The 26,123-nt window shown below is 48.2% G+C and overlaps 1 protein-coding gene across 1 annotated transcript in view; it reads right to left on the reverse strand.

Moving 5' to 3' along the window:
* The window catches only part of stra6 (signaling receptor and transporter of retinol STRA6), a 104,901-nt gene that overhangs the window by 20,700 nt on the left and 58,078 nt on the right, over positions 1 to 26,123 (reverse strand). The window contains exon 16 of the mRNA XM_036968858.1: positions 6,631 to 6,765. Coding sequence (XP_036824753.1) covers positions 6,631 to 6,765 — 135 coding nt within the window. The remainder of the gene's footprint in view (positions 1 to 6,630; positions 6,766 to 26,123) is intronic.

The raw sequence follows: 26,123 nt of genomic DNA on the forward strand, positions 1-26,123 counted from the left end.
AGTATCCACCACTAGAGGTAGGTTATAGGACTAGTATCCACCACCACTACAGGTAGGTTACAGGACTAGTATCCACCACTAGAGGTAGGTTATAGGACTAGTATCCACCACTAGAGGTAGGTTACAGAACTAGTATCCACCACCACTAGAGGTAGGTTATAGGACTAGTATCCACCACTAGAGGTAGGTTACAGAACTAGTATCCACCACCACTAGAGGTAGGTTACAGGACTAGTATCCACCACTAGAGGTAGGTTACAGAACTAGTATCCACCACCACTAGAGGTAGGTTACAGGACTATTATCCACCACTAGAGAGAGGTAGGTTACAGAACTAGCATCCACCACCACTAGAGGTAGGTTACAGGACTAGTATCCACCACCACTAGCGGTAGATTACAGGACTAGTATCCACCACTAGAAGTTGGTTACAGGACTAGTATCCGCCACCACTAGAGGTAGGTTACAGGACTATTATCCACCACTAGAGGTAGGTTACAGGACTAGTATCCACCACTAGAGGTAGGTTACAGAACTAGCATCCACCACCACTAGAGGTAGGTTACAGGACTAGTATCCACCACCACTAGAGGTAGGTTACAGGACTAGTATCCACCACTAGAGGTAGGTTACAGGACTAGTATCCACCACCACTAGAGGTAGGTTACAGAACTAGTATCCACCACTAGAAATAGGTTACAGGACTAGTATCCACCACTAGAGGTGGGTTACAGGACTAGTATCCACCACCACTAGAGGTAGGTTACAGGACTAGTATCCACCACTAGAGGTAGGTTACAGGACTAGTATCCACCACTAGAGGTAGGTTACAGGACTAGTATCCACCACCACTAGAGGTAGGTTACAGAACTAGTATCCACCACCACTAGAGGTAGGTTACAGAACTAGTATCCACCACTAGAGGTAGGTTACAGGACTAGTATCCACCACCACTAGAGGTAGGTTACAGGACTAGTATCCACCACTAGAGGTAGGTTACAGGACTAGTATCCACCACCACTAGAGGTAGGTTACAGGACTAGTATCCACCACTAGAGGTAGGTTACAGAACTAGTATCCACCACCACTAGAGGTAGGTTACAGGACTAGTATCCACCACTAGAGGTAGGTTACAGGACTAGTATCCACCACCACTAGAGGTAGATTACAGGACTAGTATCCACCACTAGAGGTAGGTTACAGGACTAGTATCCACCACTAGAGGTAGGTTACAGGACTAGTATCCACCACTAGAGGTAGGTTACAGGACTAGTATCTACCACCACTAGAGGTAGGTTACAGGACTAGTATCCACCACTAGAGGTAGGTTACAGGACTAGTATCCACCACCACTAGAGGTAGGTTACAGGACTAGTATCCACCACTAGAGGTAGGTTACAGGACTAGTATCCACCACCACTAGAGGTAGATTACAGGACTAGTATCCACCACTAGAGGTAGGTTACAGAACTAGTATCCACCACTAGAGGTAGGTTACAGGACTAGTATCCACCACCACTAGAGGTAGGTTACAGGACTAGTATCCACCACCACTAGAGGTAGATTACAGGACTAGTATCCACCACTAGAGGTAGGTTACAGGACTAGTATCCACCACTAGAGGTAGGTTACAGGACTAGTATCCACCACCACTAGAGGTAGGTTACAGGACTAGTATCCACCACTAGAGGTAGGTTACAGGACTAGTATCCACCACCACTAGAGGTAGGTTACAGGACTAGTATCCACCACTAGAGGTAGGTTATAGGACTAGTATCCACCACCACTAGAGGTAGGTTACAGGACTAGTATCCACCACTAGAGGTAGGTTATAGGACTAGTATCCACCACTAGAGGTAGGTTACAGGACTAGTATCCACCACTAGAGGTAGGTTATAGGACTAGTATCCACCACCACTACAGGTAGGTTACAGGACTAGTATCCACCACTAGAGGTAGGTTATAGGACTAGTATCCACCACCACTAGAGGTAGGTTACAGGACTAGTATCCACCACCACTAGAGGTAGGTTACAGAACTAGTATCCACCACTAGAGGTAGGTTACAGGACTAGTATCCACCACTAGAGGTAGGTTACAGGACTAGTATCCACCACCACTAGAGGTAGATTACAGGACTAGTATCCACCACTAGAGGTAGGTTACAGGACTAGTATCCACCACTAGAGGTAGGTTACAGGACTAGTATCCACCACTAGAGGTAGGTTATAGGACTAGTATCCACCACCACTAGAGGTAGGTTACAGGTCTAGTATCCACCACTAGAGGTAGGTTATAGGACTAGTATCCACCACCACTAGAGGTAGGTTACAGAACTAGTATCCACCACCAATAGAGGTAGGTTACAGGACTAGTATCCACCACCACTAGAGGTAGGTTACAGTACTAGTATCCACCACCACTAGAGGTAGGTTACAGGACTAGTATCCACCACCACTAGAGATAGGTTATAGGACTAGTATCCACCACTAGAGGTAGGTTACAGAACTAGTATCCACCACCACTAGAGGTAGGTTATAGGACTAGTATCCACCACTAGAGGTAGGTTACAGGACTAGTATCCACCACCACTAGAGGTAGGTTACAGAACTAGTATCCACCACCACTAGAGGTAGGTTACAGGACTAGTATCCACCACCACTAGAGATAGGTTATAGGACTAGTATCCACCACTAGAGGTAGGTTACAGAACTAGTATCCACCACCACTAGAGGTAGGTTATAGGACTAGTATCCACCACTAGAGGTAGGTTACAGAACTAGTATCCACCACCACTAGAGGTAGGTTACAGGACTAGTATCCACCACTAGAGGTAGGTTACAGAACTAGTATCCACCACCACTAGAGGTAGGTTACAGGACTATTATCCACCACTAGAGAGAGGTAGGTTACAGAACTAGCATCCACCACCACTAGAGGTAGGTTACAGGACTAGTATCCACCACCACCAGCGGTAGATTACAGGACTAGTATCCACCACTAGAAGTTGGTTACAGGACTAGTATCCGCCACCACTAGAGGTAGGTTACAGGGCTATTATCCACCACTAGAGGTAGGTTACAGGACTAGTATCCACCACTAGAGGTAGGTTACAGAACTAGCATCCACCACCACTAGAGGTAGGTTACAGGACTAGTATCCACCACCACTAGAGGTAGGTTACAGGACTAGTATCCACCACTAGAGGTAGGTTACAGGACTAGTATCCACCACCACTAGAGGTAGGTTACAGAACTAGTATCCACCACTAGAAGTAGGTTACAGGACTAGTATCCACCACTAGAGGTGGGTTACAGGACTAGTATCCACCACCACTAGAGGTAGGTTACAGGACTAGTATCCACCACTAGAGGTAGGTTACAGGACTAGTATCCACCACTAGAGGTAGGTTACAGGACTAGTATCCACCACCACTAGAGGTAGGTTACAGAACTAGTATCCACCACCACTAGAGGTAGGTTACAGAACTAGTATCCACCACTAGAGGTAGGTTACAGGACTAGTATCCACCACCACTAGAGGTAGGTTACAGGACTAGTATCCACCACTAGAGGTAGGTTACAGGACTAGTATCCACCACCACTAGAGGTAGGTTACAGGACTAGTATCCACCACTAGAGGTAGGTTACAGAACTAGTATCCACCACCACTAGAGGTAGGTTACAGGACTAGTATCCACCACTAGAGGTAGGTTACAGGACTAGTATCCACCACCACTAGAGGTAGATTACAGGACTAGTATCCACCACTAGAGGTAGGTTACAGGACTAGTATCCACCACTAGAGGTAGGTTACAGGACTAGTATCCACCACTAGAGGTAGGTTACAGGACTAGTATCCACCACCACTAGAGGTAGGTTACAGGACTAGTATCCACCACCACTAGAGGTAGATTACAGGACTAGTATCCACCACTAGAGGTGGGTTACAGAACTAGTATCCACCACTAGAGGTAGGTTACAGGACTAGTATCCACCACTAGAGGTAGGTTACAGGACTAGTATCCACCACTAGAGGTAGGTTACAGGACCAGTATCCACCACTAGAGGTGGGTTACAGGACTAGTATCCACCACCACTAGAGGTAGGTTACAGGACTAGTATCCACCACTAGAGGTAGGTTACAGGACTAGTATCCACCACTAGAGGTAGGTTACAGGACTAGTATCCACCACTAGAGGTAGGTTGCAGAACTAGTATCCACCACCACTAGAGGTAGGTTACAGGACTAGTTTTGTCACTTCTAGGTTAGACTACTGCAATTCTCTACTTTCCGGCTACCCGGATAAAGCACTAAATAAACTTCAGTTAGTGCTAAATACGGCTGCTAGAATCCTGACTAGAACCCAAAAATGTGATCATATTACTCCAGTGCTAGCCTCTCTACACTGGCTTCCTGTCAAAGCAAGGGCTGATTTCAAGGTTTTACTGCTAACCTACAAAGCATTACATGGGCTTGCTCCTACCTATCTTTCTGATTTGGTCCTGCCGTACATACCTACACGTACGCTACGGTTACAAGACGCAGGCCTCCTAATTGTCCCTAGAATTTCTAAGCAAACAACTGGAGGCAGGTCTTTCTCCTATAGAGCTCCATTTTTATGGAACGGTCTGCCTACCCATGTCAGAGACGCAAACTCGGTCTCAACCTTTAAGTCTTTACTGAAGACTCATCTCTTCAGTGGGTCATATGATTGAGTGTAGTCTGGCCCAGGAGTGGGAAGGTGAACGGAAAGGCTCTGGTGCAACGAACCGCCCTTGCTGTCTCTGCCTGGCCAGTTCCCCTCTTTCCACTGGGATTCTTTGCCTCTAACCCTATTACAGGGGCTGAGTCACTGGCTTACTGGGGCTCTCTCATGCCGTCCCTGGAGGGGGTGCGTCACCTGAGTGGGTTGATTCACTGATGTGGTCATCCTGTCTGGGTTGGCGCCCCCCCCCCCTTGCGATGTGCCGTGGCGGAGGTCTTTGTGGGCTATAACTCAGCCTTGTCTCAGGATGGTAAGTTGGTGGTTGAAGATATCCCTCTAGTGGTGTGGGGGCTGTGCTTTGGCAAAGTGGGTGGGGTTATATCCTTCCTGTTTGGCCCTGTCTGGGGGTGTCCTCGGATGGGGCCACAGTGTCTCCTGACCCCTCCTGTCTCAGCCTCCAGTATTTATGCTGCAGTAGTTTATGTGTCGGGGGGCTAGGGTCAGTTTGTTATATCTGGAGTACTTCTCCTGTCCTATTCGGTGTCCTGTGTGAATCTAAGTGTGCGTTCTCTAATTCTCTCCTTCTCTCTTTCTTTCTCTCTCTCGGAGGACCTGAGCCCTAGGACCATGCCCCAGGACTACCTGACATGATGACTCCTTGCTGTCCCCAGTCCACCTGACCGTGCTGCTGCTCCAGTTTCAACTGTTCTGCCTTATTATTATTTGACCATGCTGGTCATTTATGAACATTTGAACATCTTGGCCATGTTCTGTTATAATCTCCAACCGGCACAGCCAGAAGAGGACTGGCCACACCACATAGCCTGGTTCCTCTCTAGGTTTCTTCCTAGGTTTTGGCCTTTCTAGGGAGGTTTTCCTAGCCACCGTGCTTCTACACCTGCATTGCTTGCTGTTTGGGGTTTTAGGCTGGGTTTCTGTACAGCACTTTGAGATATCAGTTGATGTACGAAGGGCTATATGAATAAATTTGATTTGATTTGATTTGATAGTATCCACCACCACTAGAGGTAGGTTACAGGACTAGTATCCACCACTAGAGGTAGGTTACAGGACTAGTATCCACCACCACTAGAGGTAGGTTACAGGACTAGTATCCACCACCACTAGAGGTAGGTTACAGGACTAGTATCCACCACTAGAGGTAGGTTACAGAACTAGCATCCACCACCACTAGAGGTAGGTTACAGGACTAGTATCCACCACCACTAGAGGTAGGTTACAGGACTAGTATCCACCACTAGAGGTAGGCTACAGGACTAGTATCCACCACCACTAGAGGTAGGTTACAGGACTAGTATCTACCACCACTAGAGGTAGGTTACAGGACTAGTATCCACCACTAGAGGTAGGTTACAGGACTAGTATCCACCACTAGAGGTAGGTTACAGGACTAGTATCCACCACCACTAGAGGTAGGTTACAGGACTAGTATCCACCACCACTAGAGGTAGGTTACAGGACTAGTATCCACCACTAGAGGTAGATTACAGGACTAGTATCCACCACTAGAAGTTGGTTACAGAACTAGTATCCACCACCACTAGAGGTAGATTACAGGACTAGTATCCACCACTAGAAGTTGGTTACAGAACTAGTATCCACCACCACTAGAGGTAGGTTACAGGACTAGTATCCACCACTAGAGGTAGATTACAGGACTAGTATTCACCACCACTAGAGGTAGGTTACAGGACTAGTATCCACCACTAGAGGTAGGTTACAGGACTAGTATCCACCACTAGAGGTAGGTTACAGGACTAGTTTCCACCACCACTAGAGGTAGGTTACAGGACTAGTATCCACCACTAGAGGTAGGTTACAGGACTAGTATCCACCACCACTAGAGGTAGGTTACAGGACTAGTATCCACCGCTAGAGGTAGGTTACAGGACTAGTACACACCTTCCTCTGCATCTCTTGCCTTCTTTTCGGCCCCGTCTTGCCTGGCACACTGCAGCATCATCCCGCAGAAGGCCTTCATCACCGGGTGACTCTGACTCACTTCAATCTTTAGATAGTGAGCATAGCAACGATAGGCTGTTAGAGAGACACAAGGACAGAGAGTTAGGGAGTTCAGAATCACTGGGATTAAGCAATAGACACTGGAGTTGAATCAAGATTCCTCCAATCCAAAGCCATAGCCGGATGTTATGTCTTATGTAGTCGTTATAAAGGCTTTATGAATGCATATGCAACAATTGGGGCACACAATAAAGTTGTACATCTTATACACATTTGCTTATTGCAAGGATTGCCTAAAAAACCAAAGCCTAAAACAGATGTTTAATCATAACGCCTTATGTAGCAGTTATAAATGCATAATGTAGGCTATGTAGTGTTACCCAATATATTGTACAAAAATTGTGTTTTTTCCCCAAAGCTATTCATACACAACGTCCACAACACCAACACCATTTTAATGATTTATTATACGCTCTTATGAACAGCAACTTACTTTTAGTTCATTAATCTTCAGATAGCTAGGTGGACCAGTCATAGTCAGTACATTCATCTCCAGGTAGCTAGGTGGACCAGTCATAGTCAGTACATTCATCTCCAGATAGCTAGGTGGACCAGTCATAGTCAGTACATTCATCTCCAGATAGCTAGGTGGACCAGTCATAGTCAGTACATTAATCTCCAGGTAGCTAGGTGGACCAGTCATAGTCAGTACATTCATCTCCAGATAGCTAGGTGGACCAGTCATAGTCAGTACATTCATCTCCAGATAGCTATGTGGACCAGTCATAGTCAGTACATTCATCTCCAGATAGCTAGGTGGACCAGTCATAGTCAGTACATTCATCTCCAGATAGCTAGGTGGACCAGTCATAGTCAGTACATTCATCTCCAGATAGCTAGGTGGACCAGTCATAGTCAGTACATTAATCTCCAGATAGCTAGGTGGACCAGTCATAGTCAGTACATTCATCTCCAGATAGCTAGGTGGACCAGTCATAGTCAGTACATTAATCTCCAGATAGCTAGGTGGACCAGTCATAGTCAGTACATTAATCTCCAGATAGCTAGGTGGACCAGTCATAGTCAGTACATTCATCTCCAGATAGCTAGGTGGACCAGTCATAGTCAGTACATTCATCTCCAGATAGCTAGGTGGACCAGTCATAGTCAGTACATTCATCTCCAGATAGCTATGTGGACCAGTCATAGTCAGTACATTCATCTCCAGATAGCTAGGTGGACCAGTCATAGTCAGTACATTCATCTCCAGATAGCTAGGTGGACCAGTCATAGTCAGTACATTCATCTCCAGATAGCTAGGTGGACCAGTCATAGTCAGTACATTCATCTACAGATAGCTAGGTGGACCAGTCATAGTCAGTACATTCATCTCCAGATAGCTAGGTGGACCAGTCATAGTCAGTACATTCATCTCCAGATAGCTAGGTGGACCAGTCATAGTCAGTACATTCATCTCCAGATAGCTAGGTGGACCAGTCATAGTCAGTACATTCATCTTCAGATAGCTAGGTGGACCAGTCATAGTCAGTACATTCATCTCCAGATAGCTAGGTGGACCAGTCATAGTCAGTACATTCATCTCCAGATAGCTAGGTGGACCAGTTATGTCAGTACATTCTTCTCCAGATAGCTAGGTGGACCAGTCATAGTCAGTACATTCATCTCCAGATAGCTAGGTGGACCAGTTATAGTCAGTACATTCATCTCCAGATAGCTAGGTGAACCAGTCATAGTCAATACATTCACCTTCAGATAGCTAGGTGGACCAGTCATATTCAGTACATTCAGCTTCAGATAGCTAGGTGGACCAGTCATAGTCAGTACATTCATCTCCAGATAGCTAGGTGGACCAGTTATAGTCAGTACATTCATCTCCAGATAGCTAGGTGGACCAGTCATAGTCAGTACATTCATCTCCAGATAGCTAGGTGGACCAGTCATAGTCAGTACATTCATCTCCAGATAGCTAGGTGGACCAGTCATAGTCAGTACATTCATCTCCAGATAGCTAGGTGGACCAGTCATAGTCAGTACATTCATCTTCAGATAGCTAAGTGGACCAGTCATAGTCAGTACATTCATCTTCAGATAGCTAGGTGGACCAGTCATAGTCAGTACATTCATCTTCAGATAGCTAGGTGGACCAATCATAATCAGTACATTCATCTCCAGATAGCTAGGTGGACCAGTCATAGTCAGTACATTCACCTTCAGATAGCTTGGTGGACCAGTCATAGTCAGTCCATTCATCTTCAGATAGCTAGGTGGACCAGTCATAGTCAGTACATTCATCTCCAGATAGCTAGGTGGGACAACCACATATCACAGTCATAGTCAGTACATTCATCTTCAGATAGCTAGGTGGACCAGTCATAGTCAGTACATTCATCTCCAGATAGCTAGGTGGACCAGTTATAGTCAGTACATTCATCTCCAGATAGCTAGGTGAACCAGTCATAGTCAATACATTCACCTTCAGATAGCTAGGTGGACCAGTCATAGTCAGTACATTAATCTCCAGATAGCTAGGTGGACCAGTCATATTCAGTACATTCAGCTTCAGATAGCTAGGTGGACCAGTCATAGTCAGTACATTAATCTCCAGATAGCTAGGTGGACCAGTTATAGTCAGTACATTCATCTCCAGATAGCTAGGTGGACCAGTCATAGTCAGTACATTCATCTTCAGATAGCTAGGTGGACCAGTCATAGTCAGTACATTCAGCTTCAGATAGCTAGGTGGACCAGTCATAGTCAGTATATTCATCTCCAGATAGCTAGGTGGACCAGTTATAGTCAGTACATTCATCTCCAGATAGCTAGGTGGACCAGTCATAGTCAGTACATTCATCTCCAGATAGCTAGGTGGACCAGTCATAGTCAGTACATTAATCTCCAGATAGCTAGGTGGACCAGTTATAGTCAGTACATTCATCTCCAGATAGCTAGGTGGACCAGTCATAGTCAGTACATTCATCTCCAGATAGCTAGGTGGACCAGTCATAGTCAGTACATTCATCTCCAGATAGCTAGGTGGACCAGTTATAGTCAGTACATTCATCTCCAGATAGCTAGGTGGACCAGTCATAGTCAGTACATTCATCTCCAGATAGCTAGGTGGACCAGTCATAGTCAGTACATTCATCTCCAGATAGCTAGGTGGACCAGTCATAGTCAGTACATTCATCTTCAGATAGCTAGGTGGACCAGTCATAGTCAGTACATTCATCTTCAGATAGCTAGGTGGACCAGTCATAGTCAGTACATTCATCTTCAGATAGCTAGGTGGACCAATCATAATCAGTACATTCATCTCCAGATAGCTAGGTGGACCAGTCATAGTCAGTACATTCACCTTCAGATAGCTTGGTGGACCAGTCATAGTCAGTCCATTCATCTTCAGATAGCTAGGTGGACCAGTCATAGTCAGTACATTCATCTCCAGATAGCTAGGTGGGACAACCACATATCACAGTCATAGTCAGTACATTCATCTTCAGATAGCTAGGTGGACCAGTCATAGTCAGTACATTCATCTCCAGATAGCTAGGTGAACCAGTCATAGTCAATACATTCACCTTCAGATCGCTAGGTGGACCAGTCATATTCAGTACATTCAGCTTCAGATAGCTAGGTGGACCAGTCATAGTCAGTACATTAATCTCCAGATAGCTAGGTGGACCAGTTATAGTCAGTACATTCATCTCCAGATAGCTAGGTGGACCAGTCATAGTCAGTACATTCATCTTCAGATAGCTAGGTGGACCAGTCATAGTCAGTACATTCAGCTTCAGATAGCTAGGTGGACCAGTCATAGTCAGTATATTCATCTCCAGATAGCTAGGTGGACCAGTTATAGTCAGTACATTCATCTCCAGATAGCTAGGTGGACCAGTCATAGTCAGTACATTCATCTCCAGATAGCTAGGTGGACCAGTCATAGTCAGTACATTCATCTCCAGATAGCTAGGTGGACCAGTCATAGTCAGTACATTCATCTCCAGATAGCTAGGTGGACCAGTCATAGTCAGTACATTCATCTTCAGATAGCTAGGTGGACCAGTCATAGTCAGTACATTAATCTCCAGATAGCTAGGTGGACTAGTCATAGTCAGTACATTCATCTCCAGGTAGCTAGGTGGACCATTCATAGTCAGTACATTCATCTCCAGATAGCTAGGTTGACCAGTCATAGTCAGTCCATTCATTTCCAGATAGCTAGGTGGACCAGTCATAGTCAGTACATTCATCTTCAGATAGCTAGGTGGACCAGTCATAGTCAGTACATTCATCTCCAGATAGCTAGGTGGACCAGTCATAGTCAGTACATTCATCTCCAGATAGCTAGGTGGACCAGTCATAGTCAGTACATTCATCTACAGATAGCTAGGTGGACCAGTCATAGTCAGTACATTCATCTTCAGATAGCTAGGTGGACCAGTCATAGTCAGTACATTCATCTTCAGTAAAGGAAATATATCTAATATATCAAACTAAACCATTAAACTCATCAAAGTCAGAGCTAGAAGGGTAAAAAAAAGTAAAGTGAAAGTTTTTTTTGGTGGGTCATCCAGTCGAGGGTCGAGGGTCGAGGGTGGCTACTTTGAAGAATCTTTTGATTTGTTTCATACTTTTCGTAGGGTGCCGTCTTTCAGATGGGACGTTAAACGGGTGTCCTGACTCTCCATGGTCATAGGAGGTGTATTAACCCTAGTGTCCTGACTCTCTGTGGTCAGAGTAGGGGTGTCCTGACTCTCTGTGGTCAGAGTAGGGGTGTTAACCATGGTGTCCTGACTCTCTGTGGTCAGAGTAGGGGTGTTAACCCTGGTGTCCTGACTCTCTGTGGTCAGAGTAGAGGTGTCCTGACTCTCTGTGGTCAGAGTAGGGGTGTCCTGACTCTCTGTGGTCAGAGTAGGGGTGTTAACCCTGGTGTCCTGACTCTCTGTGGTCAGAGTAGGGGTGTTAACCCTGGTGTCCTGACTCTCTGTGGTCAGAGTAGAGGTGTCCTGACTCTCTGTTGTCAGAGTAGGGGTGTCCTGACTCTCTGTGGTCAGAGTAGGGGTGTTAACCCTGGTGTCCTGACTCTCTGTGGTCAGAGTAGCGGTGTCCCGACTCTCTGTGGTCAGCGTAGGGGTGTCCTGACTCTCTGTGGTCAGAGTAGGGGTGTTAACCCTGGTGTCCTGACTCTCTGTAGTCAGAGTAGGGGTGTTAACCCTGGTGTCCTGACTCTCTGTGGTCAGAGTAGAGGTGTCCTGACTCTCTGTGGTCAGAGTAGGGGTGTCCTGACTCTCTGTGGTCAGAGTAGGGGTGTTAACCCTGGTGTCCTGACTCTCTGTGGTCAGAGTAGGGGTGTCCTGACTCTCTGTGGTCAGAGTAGGGGTGTTAACCCTGGTGTCCTGACTCTCTGTGGTCAGAGTAGGGGTGTTAACCCTGGTGTCCTGACTCTCTGTGGTCAGAGTAGGGGTGTTAACCCTGGTGTCCTGACTCTCTGTGGTCAGAGTAGAGGTGTCCTGACTCTCTGTGGTCAGAGTAGGGGTGTCCTGACTCTCTGTGGTCAGAGTAGGGGTGTTAACCCTGGTGTCCTGACTCTCTGTGGTCAGAGTAGGGGTGTTAACCCTGGTGTCCTGACTCTCTGTGGTCAGAGTAGAGGTGTCCTGACTCTCTGTTGTCAGAGTAGGGGTGTCCTGACTCTCTGTGGTCAGAGTAGGGGTGTTAACCCTGGTGTCCTGACTCTCTGTGGTCAGAGTAGAGGTGTCCTGACTCTCTGTGGTCAGAGTAGGGGTGTCCTGACTCTCTGTGGTCAGAGTAGGGGTGTTAACCCTGGTGTCCTGACTCTCTGTGGTCAGAGTAGGGGTGTCCTGACTCTCTGTGGTCAGAGTAGGGGTGTTAACCCTGGTGTCCTGACTCTCTGTGGTCAGAGTAGGGGTGTTAACCCTGGTGTCCTGACTCTCTGTGGTCAGAGTAGGGGTGTTAACCCTGGTGTCCTGACTCTCTGTGGTCAGAGTAGAGGTGTCCTGACTCTCTGTGGTCAGAGTAGGGGTGTCCTGACTCTCTGTGGTCAGAGTAGGGGTGTTAACCCTGGTGTCCTGACTCTCTGTGGTCAGAGTAGGGGTGTCCTGACTCTCTGTGGTCAGAGTAGGGGTGTTAACCCTGGTGTCCTGACTCTCTGTGGTCAGAGTAGGGGTGTCCTGACTCTCTGTGGTCAGAGTAGGGGTGTTAACCCTGGTGTCCTGACTCTCTGTGGTCAGAGTAGGGGTGTTAACCCTGGTGTCCTGACTCTCTGTGGTCAGAGTAGGGGTGTTAACCCTGGTGTCCTGACTCTCTGTGGTCAGAGTAGAGGTGTCCTGACTCTCTGTGGTCAGAGTAGGGGTGTCCTGACTCTCTGTGGTCAGAGTAGGGGTGTTAACCCTGGTGTCCTGACTCTCTGTGGTCAGAGTAGGGGTGTTAACCCTGGTGTCCTGACTCTCTGTGGTCAGAGTAGAGGTGTCCTGACTCTCTGTTGTCAGAGTAGGGGTGTCCTGACTCTCTGTGGTCAGAGTAGGGGTGTTAACCCTGGTGTCCTGACTCTCTGTGGTCAGAGTAGAGGTGTCCTGACTCTCTGTGGTCAGAGTAGGGGTGTCCTGACTCTCTGTGGTCAGAGTAGGGGTGTTAACCCTGGTGTCCTGACTCTCTGTGGTCAGAGTAGGGGTGTCCTGACTCTCTGTGGTCAGAGTAGGGGTGTTAACCCTGGTGTCCTGACTCTCTGTGGTCAGAGTAGGGGTGTTAACCCTGGTGTCCTGACTCTCTGTGGTCAGAGTAGGGGTGTTAACCCTGGTGTCCTGACTCTCTGTGGTCAGAGTAGAGGTGTCCTGACTCTCTGTGGTCAGAGTAGGGGTGTCCTGACTCTCTGTGGTCAGAGTAGGGGTGTTAACCCTGGTGTCCTGACTCTCTGTGGTCAGAGTAGGGGTGTCCTGACTCTCTGTGGTCAAAGTAGGGGTGTTAACCCTGGTGTCCTGACTCTCTGTGGTCAGAGTAGAGGTGTCCTGACTCTCTGTGGTCAGAGTAGGGGTGTCCTGACTCTCTGTGGTCAGAGTAGGGGTGTTAACCCTGGTGTCCTGACTCTCTGTGGTTAGAGTAAAGGTGTCCTGGCTAAATTCCTAATCTGACCATCATGGTCACCTAATCATCCCCACATACAATTGGCTCATTCCTCTCCCCTGTAACTATTCCCCAGGTTGTTGCTCAAAATGTGAATGTGTTCTCAGTCAACTTACCTGGTAAAATAAAATGAAAATAGGAACACTTTTTTGGTTACTACATGAATCCATTTGTGTTATTTCATAATGTTGATGTATTCACTATTATTCTACAATGTAGAAAATAGTAAAAATAAAGAAAACCCCTGGAATGAGTAGGTGTGTCCAAACTGACTTTGTACTGTATACAGATGAAGTAGGAAGTTTACATACACCTTAGAAAAATACATTTAAACTCAGTTTTTCACAATTCCTGACATTTAATCCAAGTAAAAATTCACAGTCTTAGGTCAGTTAGGATCACCACTTTATTTTAAGAATGTGAAATGTCAGAATAATGCTAGAGAGAATTATTTATTTCAGCTTTTATTTCATCACATTCCCAGTGGGTCAATATGGCCAAACAGTTCTATTTTTGTTTTATCAGACCAGAGGACATTTCTCCAAAAAGTACGATCTTTGTCCCCATGTGCAGCTGCAAACCATAGTCTGGCTTTTTTATGGAGCTTTAGGAGCAGTGGCTTCTTCCTTGCTGAGCGGCCTTTCAGGTTATGTCGATATAGGACTTTTTTTTACTATGGATATAGATTCATTTGTACCTCTTTCCTCCAGCATCTTCACAATGTCCTTTGCTGTTGTTCTGTGATTGATTTGCACTTTTCTCACTAAAGTACGTTCATCTCTAGGAGACAGAACGCGTCTCCTTCCTGAGCGGTATGACGGCTGCAAGGCCCCAAGGTGTTGGACAGATGAACGTGGTACTTTCAGGCGTTTGGAAATTGCTCCCAAGGATGAACCAGACTTGTGGAGGTCTACATTTGGATTTCTTTTGATTTTCCCATGATGTCAAGCAAAGAGGCACTGAGTTTGAAGGTAGGCCTTGAAATACATCCACAGGTACACCTCCAATTGACTCAAATTATGTCAATTAGCCTAACAGAAGCTTCTAAAGCCATGACATAATTTTGTTGTTTAAAGCTGTTTAAAGGCACAGTCAACTTAGTGTATGTAAACTTTTGACCCACTGGAATTGTGATACAGTGTTTTAAGTGAAATAATCTGTCTGTAAACAATTGTTGGAAAACTGACTTTTGTCATGCACAAGTAATGTCATGCATTCTAAAATCAATCAAATTGTTTTTTCCCTCATCAATCTACACACAATACCCCATAATGACATCACAATACCCCATAATGACAAAGCAAACACAGGTTTTTAGAAATGTTTGCAAATATCACATTTACGTATTCAGACCCTCAGTACTTTGTTGAAGCACCCTTGGCAGCGATGGCGCTACAAGCTTGGCACACCTGTATTTGGGGAGTTTCTCCCATTCTTCTCTGCAAATCCTCTTAAGCTCTGTCAGGTTGGATGGGGAGCATCGCTGCACAGCTTTTTTTAGGTCTCTCCAGAGATGTTCGATCAGGTTCAAGTCTGTGCTCTGGCTGGGCCACTCAAGGACATTCAGGGACCCTGAAGCCACTCCTGCATTGTCTTGGCTGTGTGCTTAGGGTCCATGTCCTGTTGGAAGGTGAACTGTCGCCCCAATCTGAGGTCCTGAGTGCTCTGGAGCTGGTTTTCATTAAGGATCTCTCTGTCGCTCTCTGTACTTTAATCTTTCGGTTGATCCTGACTAGTCTCCCAGTCCCTGCCGCTGAAAAACATCCCCACAGCATGATGCTGCCACCACTATGCTTCACCGTAGGGATGGTGCCAGGTTTCCTCCAGACGTGACACTTGGCATTCAGGCCAAAGAGTTCAATCTTGGTTTCATCAGATCAGAGAATCTTGTTTCTCATGGTCTGAGAGTTCTTTAGTTGCCTTTTGGAAAACTCCAAGTGGGCTGTCATGTGCCTTCTATCATAAATGCCTAATTGGTGGAGTGCTGCAGAGATTGTTGTCCTTCTGGAAGGTACTCCCATCTCCAAAGAGGAACTCTGAAGCGCTGTCAGAGTGACCATCGGGTTCTTGGTCACCTCCCTGAACAAGGCCCTTTCCCCCCGATTGCTCAGTTTTGCAGGGCGAACAGCTCTAGGAAGAGTCTTTGTGGTTCCAAACTTCTTCCATTGAAGAACGATGGAGGCCACTGTTTTTTTGGGGACATTCAATGCTGCAGACATTTTATGGCTCCTTTCCCCATATCTGTGCCTTGACACAATCCTGTATCAGAGCTCTTCAGACAATTCCTTCGACCTCATGGCTTGGTTTTTGCTCTGGCATGCACTGTCAACTGTGGTACCTTACATAGACAGATGTGTGCCTTTCCAAATCATGTCCAATCAATTGAATTTATCACAGGTAGACTCCAATCTAGTTGTAGAAACAGCTCAAGGATGATCAATGGAAACAGTATGCACCTGAGCTCAGTTTCGAGTCCCATAGCAAAGGGTCTGAAAATAAGGCATTTCTGTTTTTGACTTTTAATACATTAACTAAATTATCTAAAAACCTGTTTTCACCTTGTCATCATGGGGTATTGTGATGTCATTATGGGGTATTGTGATGTCATCATGGGGTATTGTGATGTCATTATGGGGTATTGTGATGTCATTATGGGGTATTGTGATGTCATCATGGGGTATTATGTGTAGATTGATGAGGAATTTGTTTTATTTAATCCATTTTAGAATAAGGCTTTAATGTAGCAACATGTGGAAGAAGTCAAGGGGTCTGAATACTGGGTCTGAGTCCCTAATGGCACCCTATAGTATAGTGCACTACTTATACCTATAGTATATAGTATAGTATAGTATAGTGCACTATATAGTGCACTACTTTAGACCAGAGCCCTATGGAACCCTATTCCCTATGTGGTGCACTACTTTGGACCAGAACCCTATAGAACCCTATTCCCTATGTGGTGCACTACTTTGGACCAGAACCCTATAGAACCCTATTCCCTATGTAGTGCACTACTTTAGACCAGAGCCCTATCAGAAATAGTGTGCTATTTGGAACGTCTCATAACTGCAGCAATTTCTGAGATTGAACTGCAATCACAATGCTGTGGCAAAGCATAGGGATAACGGTCTCACAGACTAGAGAATCCGGATTTAAGCTTTCTGCTTGCAGCATGGTGAAGTGGAGGAGAAAACCACGGGATGGGCCCTGGTCACAGGTAGTGCACGAGGAATAGGGTGCCATTTGGGACACACCCCTATTTCTGTCCTCAAAGTGGGAACTCTATAAATGCATTTATTCATTTATTCAGAGTAAATTGGTCCATTTTACTTAACACTATGGTGAGAGTATCATCGGGGAGAGAGAGAGAAAAAATACATACCATTTCAAAAGGTGAAAATAACTGGGAGAAAATGACTTCTTGCCATTAGCCTACATATTGGTTCAAATAATATAATTGTGTGTCTGAAACTAGATCCAATGTCTTCTCTTTAGAGAATTGTAACACTAAGTGGTGAAATCTATCCATGCCTTTAGTGGACTGTTGTGAACACAGGAAGCTGCTGAGGGGAGGACGGCTCAAAATAACGGCCAGAACGGAGCCAATGGAACGGCCTCAAACACCTGGAAACCATGGAAACCATGTGTTTGATGTATTTGATACCGTTCCACCTATTCCGCTCCAGGCATTACCACGAACCAGTCCTCCTCCAATGAATTTGCCACCAACCTCCTGTGGTTCTTAGTGGTTGCACACATTAAAACACTAACCTTACAGGGTTAGGCTCAATTACAGAGACATTGTAAGAGGATGGAGTCATTCCACCTCAGACAGCACAAGAAAGTGGATTTCAAAACCCACCAGCTCAGAATGTTCTGAAATCGTTTCTGCAGTGAGAAACAGATACGAATTCCTGAAACATTTTGTTGAAATATAATTTGATCACTGAGAAGGTAAGCTAATTGATTGGATTCAAATTGGCCATGTCAATTTATAGGATTCATATAGTATTCCATTAATGTAGTACCAAACATCCTAACAAGATGCGAGAATGGCTTTCTAAAATGAAATGGAATGTAGTAGTAGAAATGTAGATGTAGTAGTTAAATAGGCTCTGTCCAGAAACAACCCCTAGCCCCTTTCTCCGTGTAGAGCTCTGAGAGGATTGGACAGGGACACGTCCAGACCAGGGGGTAGGAGATCTGAGAGGATTGGACAGGGACACGTCCAGACTAGAGGGTAGGAGATCTGAGAGGATTGGACAGGTACAAGTCCAGACCAGGGGGTAGGAGATCTGAGAGGATTGGACAGGGACACGTCCAGACTAGAGGGTAGGAGATCTGATAGGATTGGACAGGGACACGTCAAGACCAGGGGGTAGGAGATCTGAGAGGATTGGACAGGGACATGTCCGGACTAGGTGGTAGGAGATCTGAGAGGATTGGACAGGTACACGTCAAGACCAGGTGGTAGGAGATCTGAGACGATTGGACAGGGACACGTCCAGACTAGAGGGTAGGAGATCTGAGAGGATTGGACAGGTACAAGTCCAGACCAGGGGGTAGGAGATCTGAGAGGATTGGACAGGGACAAGTCCAGACCAGGGGGTAGGAGATCTGAGAGGATTGGACAGGGACACGTCCAGACTAGAGGGTAGGAGATCTGAGAGGATTGGACAGGGACAAGTCCAGACCAGGGGGTAGGAGATCTGAGAGGATTGGACAAGGACAGAGGTTGTTTCCGGACTAGGGGGTAGGAGATCTGAGAGGATTGGACAGGGACAGAGGTTGTTTCCAGAAAAGAGGGTAGGAGATCTGAGAGGATTGGACAGGGACAGAGGTTGTTTCCGGACTAGGGGTAGGAGATCTGAAAGGATTGGACAGGGACACGTCCAGACTAGGGGGTAGGAGATCTGAGAGGATCGGACAGGTACAAGTCCAGACCAGAGGGTAGGAGATCTGAGAGGATTGGACAGGGACACGTCCAGACCAGGGGGTAGGAGATCTGAGAGGATTGGAAAGGGACAGAGGTTGTTTCCGGACTAGGGGGTAGGAGATCTGAGAGGATTGGACAGGGACAGAGGTTGTTTCCAGAAAAGAGGGTAGGAGATCTGAGAGGATTGGACAGGGACAGAGGTTGTTTCAGGACTAGGGGTAGGAGATCTGAAAGGATTGGACAGGGACACGTCCAGACTAGGGGGTAGGAGATCTGAGAGGATTGGACAGGTACAAGTCCAGACCAGAGGGTAGGAGATCTGAGAGGATTGGACAGGGACACGTCCAGACCAGGGGGTAAGAGATCTGAGAGGATTGGACAGGGGCACGTCCAGACTAGAGGGTAGGAGATCTGAGAGGATTGGACAGGGACAGAGGTTGTTTCCGGACTAGGGGGTAGGAGATCTGAGAGGATTGGACAGGGACAGAGGTTGTTTCCGGACTAGGGGGTAGGAGATCTGAGAGGATTGGACAGGTACAAGTCCAGACCAGGGGGTAGGAGATCTGAGAGGATTGGACAGGTACAAGTCCAGACCAGGGGGTAGGAGATCTGAGAGGATTGGACAAGGACCGAGGTTGTTTCCGGACTAGGGGGTAGGAGATCTGAGAGGATTGGACAGGGACAGAGGTTGTTTCCGGACTAGAGGGTAGGAGATCTGAGAGGATTGGACAGGGACAGAGGTTGTTTCCGGACTAGGGGGTAGGAGATCTGAGAGGATTGGACAGGGACCGAGGTTGTTTCTGGACTAGAGGGTAGGAGATCTGAGAGGATTGGACAGGGACCGAGGTTGTTTCCGGACTAGGGGGTAGGAGATCTGAGAGGATTGGACAGGGACCGAGGTTGTTTCCGGACTAGAGGGTAGGAGATCTGAGAGGATTGGACAGGGACAGAGGTTGTTTCTGGACTAGAGGGTAGGAGATCTGAGAGGATTGGACAGGGACAGAGGTTGTTTCTGGACTAGGGGGTAGGAGATCTGAGAGGATTGGACAGGGACAGAGGTTGTTTCTGGACTAGGGGGTAGGAGATCTGAGAGGATTGGACAGGGACAGAGGTTGTTTCCGGACTAGGGGGTAGGAGATCTGAGAGGATTGGACAGGGACAGAGGTTGTTTCTGGACTAGGGGGTAGGAGATCTGAGAGGATTGGACAGGGACAGAGGTTGTTTCTGGACTAGGGGGTAGGAGATCTGAGAGGATTGGACAGGGACAGAGGTTGTTTCCGGACTAGGGGGTAGGAGATCTGAGAGGATTGGACAGGTACAAGTCCAGACCAGGGGGTAGGAGATCTGAGAGGATTGGACAGGGACCGAGGTTGTTTCCGGACTAGAGGGTAGGAGATCTGAGAGGATTGGACAGGGACAGAGGTTGTTTCTGGACTAGGGGGTAGGAGATCTGAGAGGATTGGACAGGGACCGAGGTTGTTTCCGGACTAGAGGGTAGGAGATCTGAGAGGATTGGACAGGGACAGAGGTTGTTTCCGGACTAGAGGGCAGGAGATCTGAGAGGATTGGACAGGGACAGAGGTTGTTTCCGGACTAGGGGGTAGGAGATCTGAGAGGATTGGACAGGGACAGAGGTTGTTTCCGGACTAGGGGGTAGGAGATCTGAGAGGATTGGACAGGGACAGAGGTTGTATCTGGACTAGAGGGTAGGAGATCTGAGAGGATTGGACAGGGACAGAGGTTGTTTCCGGACTAGGGGGTAGGAGATCTGAGAGGATTGGACAGGGACAGAGGTTGTTTCCGGACTAGGGGGTAGGAGATCTGAGAGGATTGGACAGGGACAGAGGTTGTTTCTGGACTAGAGGGTAGGAGATCTGAGAGGACTGGACAGGGACAGAGGTTGTTTCTGGACTAGAGGGTAGGAGATCTGAGAGGATTGGACAGGGACCGAGGTTGTTTCCGGACTAGAGGGTAGGAGATCTGAGAGGATTGGACAGGGACCGAGGTTGTTTCCGGACTTGGGGGTAGGAGATCTGAGAGAATTGGACAAGGACCGAGGTTGTTTCCGGACTAGAGGGTAGGAGATCTGAGAGGATTGGACAGGGACAGAGGTTGTTTCTGGACTAGAGGGTAGGAGATCTGAGAGGATTGGACAGGGACAGAAGTTGTTTCTGGACTAGGGGGTAGGAGATCTGAGAGGATTGGACAGGGACAGAGGTTGTTTCTGGACTAGGGGGTAGGAGATCTGAGAGGATTGGACAGGGACAGAGGTTGTTTCTGGACTAGGGGGTAGGAGATCTGAGAGGATTGGACAGGTACAAGTCCAGACCAGGGGGTAGGAGATCTGAGAGGATTGGACAGGGACCGAGGTTGTTTCCGGACTAGAGGGTAGGAGATCTGAGAGGATTGGACAGGGACAGAGGTTGTTTCTGGACTAGGGGGTAGGAGATCTGAGAGGATTGGACAGGGACCGAGGTAGTTTCCGGACTAGAGGGTAGGAGATCTGAGAGGATTGGACAGGGACAGAGGTTGTTTCTGGACTAGGGGGTAGGAGATCTGAGAGGATTGGACAGGGACCGAGGTAGTTTCCGGACTAGAGGGTAGGAGATCTGAGAGGATTGGACAGGGACAAAGGTTGTTTCCGGACTAGAGGGTAGGAGATCTGAGAGGATTGGACAGGGACAGAGGTTGTTTCCGGACTAGGGGGTAGGAGATCTGAGAGGATTGGAAAGGGACAGAGGTTGTTTCCTGACTAGAGGGTAGGAGATCTGAGAGGATTGGACAGGGACAGAGGTTGTTTCCGGACTAGGGGGTAGGAGATCTGAGAGGATTGGACAGGGACAGAGGTTGTTTCCTGACTAGAGGGTAGGAGATCTGAGAGGATTGGACAGGGACAGAGGTTGTTTCCGGACTAGGGGGTAGGAGATCTGAGAGGATTGGACAGGGACCGAGGTTGTTTCTGGACTAGAGGGTAGGAGATCTGAGAGGATTGGACAGGGACCGAGGTTGTTTCTGGACTAGAGGGTAGGAGATCTGAGAGGATTGGACAGGGACCGAGGTTGTTTCTGGACTAGAGGGTAGGAGATCTGAGAGGATTGGACAGGGACACGTCCAGACTAGAGGGTAGGAGATCTGAGAGGATTGGACAGGGACCAAGGTTGTTTCCGGACTAGAGGGTAGGAGATCTGAGAGGATTGGACAGGGACCGAGGTTGTTTCCGGACTAGGGGGTAGGAGATCTGAGAGGATTGGACAGGGACCGAGGTTGTTTCTGGACTAGAGGGTAGGAGATCTGAGAGGATTGGACAGGGACCGAGGTTGTTTCCGGACTAGGGGGTAGGAGATCTGAGAGGATTAGACAGGGACCGAGGTTGTTTCCGGACTAGAGGGTAGGAGATCTGAGAGGATTGGACAGGGACAGAGGTTGTTTCTGGACTAGAGGGTAGGAGATCTGAGAGGATTGGACAGGGACAGAGGTTGTTTCTGGACTAGGGGGTAGGAGATCTGAGAGGATTGGACAGGGACAGAGGTTGTTTCTGGACTAGGGGTAGGAGATCTGAGAGGATTGGACAGGGACAGAGGTTGTTTCCGGACTAGGGGGTAGGAGATCTGAGAGGATTGGACAGGGACAGAGGTTGTTTCTGGACTAGGGGGTAGGAGATCTGAGAGGATTGGACAGGTACAGAGGTTGTTTCTGGACTAGGGGGTAGGAGATCTGAGAGGATTGGACAGGGACAGAGGTTGTTTCCGGACTAGGGGGTAGGAGAACTGAGAGGATTGGACAGGGACAGAGGTTGTTTCCGGACTAGAGGGTAGGAGATCTGAGAGGATTGGACAGGGACAGAGGTTGTTTCCGGACTAGGGGGTAGGAGATCTGAGAGGATTGGAAAGGGACAGAGGTTGTTTCCGGACTAGGGGGTAGGAGATCTGAGAGGATTGGACAGGGACAGAGGTTGTTTCCGGACTAGAGGGTAGGAGATCTGAGAGGATTGGACAGGGACAGAGGTTGTTTCCGGACTAGGGGGTAGGAGATCTGAGAGGATTGGACAGGGACAGAGGTTGTTTCTGGACTAGAGGGTAGGAGATCTGAGAGGATTGGACAGGGACAGAGGTTGTTTCTGGACTAGAGGGTAGGAGATCTGAGAGGATTGGACAGGGACCGAGGTTGTTTCCAGACTAGAGGGTAGGAGATCTGAGAGGATTGGACAGGGACACGTCCAGACTAGAGGGTAGGAGATCTGAGAGGATTGGACAGGGACCAAGGTTGTTTCCGGACTAGAGGGTAGGAGATCTGAGAGGATTGGACAGGGACCGAGGTTGTTTCCGGACTAGGGGGTAGGAGATCTGAGAGGATTGGACAGGGACCGAGGTTGTTTCTGGACTAGAGGGTAGGAGATCTGAGAGGATTGGACAGGGACCGAGGTTGTTTCCGGACTAGGGGGTAGGAGATCTGAGAGGACTGGACAGGGACCGAGGTTGTTTCTGGACTAGAGGGTAGGAGATCTGAGAGGATTGGACAGGGACAGAGGTTGTTTCTGGACTAGAGGGTAGGAGATCTGAGAGGATTGGACAGGGACAGAGGTTGTTTCTGGACTAGGGGGTAGGAGATCTGAGAGGATTGGACAGGGACAGAGGTTGTTTCTGGACTAGGGGGTAGGAGATCTGAGAGGATTGGACAGGGACAGAGGTTGTTTACGGACTAGGGGGTAGGAGATCTGAGAGGATTGGACAGGGACAGAGGTTGTTTCTGGACTAGGGGGTAGGAGATCTGAGAGGATTGGACAGGTACAGAGGTTGTTTCTGGACTAGGGGGTAGGAGATCTGAGAGGATTGGACAGGGACAGAGGTTGTTTCCGGACTAGGGGGTAGGAGATCTGAGAGGATTGGACAGGTACAAGTCCAGACCAGGGGGTAGGAGATCTGAGAGGATTGGACAGGGACCGAGGTTGTTTCCGGACTAGAGGGTAGGAGATCTGAGAGGATTGGACAGGGACAGAGGTTGTTTCTGGACTAGGGGGTAGGAGATCTGAGAGGATTGGACAGGGACCGAGGTAGTTTCCGGACTAGAGGGTAGGAGATCTGAGAGGATTGGACAGGGACAGAGGTTGTTTCCGGACTAGAGGGTAGGAGATCTGAGAGGATTGGAAAGGGACAGAGGTTGTTTCCGGACTAGGTGGTAGGAGATCTGAGAGGATTGGACAGGGACAGAGGTTGTTTCCGGACTAGAGGGTAGGAGATCTGAGAGGATTGGACAGGGACAGAGGTTGTTTCCGGACTAGGGGGTAGGAGATCTGAGAGGATTGGACAGGGACCGAGGTTGTTTCTGGACTAGAGGGTAGGAGATCTGAGAGGATTGGACAGGGACCGAGGTTGTTTCTGGACTAGAGGGTAGGAGATCTGAGAGGATTGGACAGGGACAGAGGTTGTTTCTGGACTAGGGGGTAGGAGATCTGAGAGGATTGGACAGGGACACGTCCAGACTAGAGGGTAGGAGATCTGAGAGGATTGGACAGGGACCAAGGTTGTTTCCGGACTAGAGGGTAGGAGATCTGAGAGGATTTGACAGGGACCGAGGTTGTTTCCGGACTAGGGGGTAGGAGATCTGAGAGGATTGGACAGGGACCGAGGTTGTTTCTGGACTAGAGGGTAGGAGATCTGAGAGGATTGGACAGGGACCGAGGTTGTTTCCGGACTAGGGGGTAGGAGATCTGAGAGGATTGGAAAGGGACCGAGGTTGTTTCCGGACTAGAGGGTAGGAGATCTGAGAGGATTGGACAGGGACAGAGGTTGTTTCTGGACTAGAGGGTAGGAGATCTGAGAGGATTGGACAGGGACAGAGGTTGTTTCTGGACTAGGGGGTAGGAGATCTGAGAGGATTGGACAGGGACAGAGGTTGTTTCTGGACTAGGGGGTAGGAGATCTGAGAGGATTGGACAGGGACAGAGGTTGTTTCCGGACAAGGGGGTAGGAGATCTGAGAGGATTGGACAGGGACAGAGGTTGTTTCTGGACTAGGGGGTAGGAGATCTGAGAGGATTGGACAGGTACAGAGGTTGTTTCTGGACTAGGGGGTAGGAGATCTGAGAGGATTGGACAGGGACAGAGGTTGTTTCCGGACTAGGGGGTAGGAGATCTGAGAGGATTGGACAGGTACAAGTCCAGACCAGGGGGTAGGAGATCTGAGAGGATTGGACAGGGACAGAGGTTGTTTCCGGACTAGGGGGTAGGAGATCTGAGAGGATTGGACAGGGACAGAGGTTGTTTCTGGACTAGAGGGTAGGAGATCTGAGAGGATTGGACAGGGACAGAGGTTGTTTCCGGACTAGGGGGTAGGAGATCTGAGACGATTGGACAGGGACAGAGGTTGTTTCCGGACTAGGGGGTAGGAGATCTGAGAGGATTGGACAGGGACAGAGGTTGTTTCTGGACTAGAGGGTAGGATATCTGAGAGGATTGGACAGGGACAGAGGTTGTTTCTGGACTAGAGGGTAGGAGATCTGAGAGGATTGGACAGGGACTGAGGTTGTTTCCGGACTAGAGGGTAGGAGATCTGAGAGGATTGGACAGGGACCGAGGTTGTTTCCGGACTTGGGGGTAGGAGATCTGAGAGAATTGGACAGGGACCGAGGTTGTTTCCGGACTAGAGGGTAGGAGATCTGAGAGGATTGGACAGGGACAGAGGTTGTTTCTGGACTAGAGGGTAGGAGATCTGAGAGGATTGGACAGGGACAGAAGTTGTTTCTGGACTAGGGGGTAGGAGATCTGAGAGGATTGGACAGGGACAGAGGTTGTTTCTGGACTAGGGGGTAGGAGATCTGAGAGGATCGGACAGGGACAGAGGTTGTTTCCGGACTAGGGGGTAGGAGATCTGAGAGGATTGGACAGGTACAAGTCCAGACCAGGGGGTAGGAGATCTGAGAGGATTGGACAGGGACCGAGGTTGTTTCCGGACTAGAGGGTAGGAGATCTGAGAGGATTGGACAGGGACAGAGGTTGTTTCTGGACTAGGGGGTAGGAGATCTGAGAGGATTGGACAGGGACACGTCCAGACTAGAGGGTAGGAGATCTGAGAGGATTGGACAGGGACCAAGGTTGTTTCCGGACTAGAGGGTAGGAGATCTGAGAGGATTTGACAGGGACCGAGGTTGTTTCCGGACTAGGGGGTAGGAGATCTGAGAGGATTGGACAGGGACCGAGGTTGTTTCTGTACTAGAGGGTAGGAGATCTGAGAGGATTGGACAGGGACCGAGGTTGTTTCCGGACTAGGGGGTAGGAGATCTGAGAGGATTGGAAAGGGACCGAGGTTGTTTCCGGACTAGAGGGTAGGAGATCTGAGAGGAT

This window comes from Oncorhynchus mykiss, chromosome 30, assembly GCF_013265735.2.
Source record: "Oncorhynchus mykiss isolate Arlee chromosome 30, USDA_OmykA_1.1, whole genome shotgun sequence".
Lineage (NCBI taxonomy): Eukaryota > Metazoa > Chordata > Actinopteri > Salmoniformes > Salmonidae > Oncorhynchus > Oncorhynchus mykiss.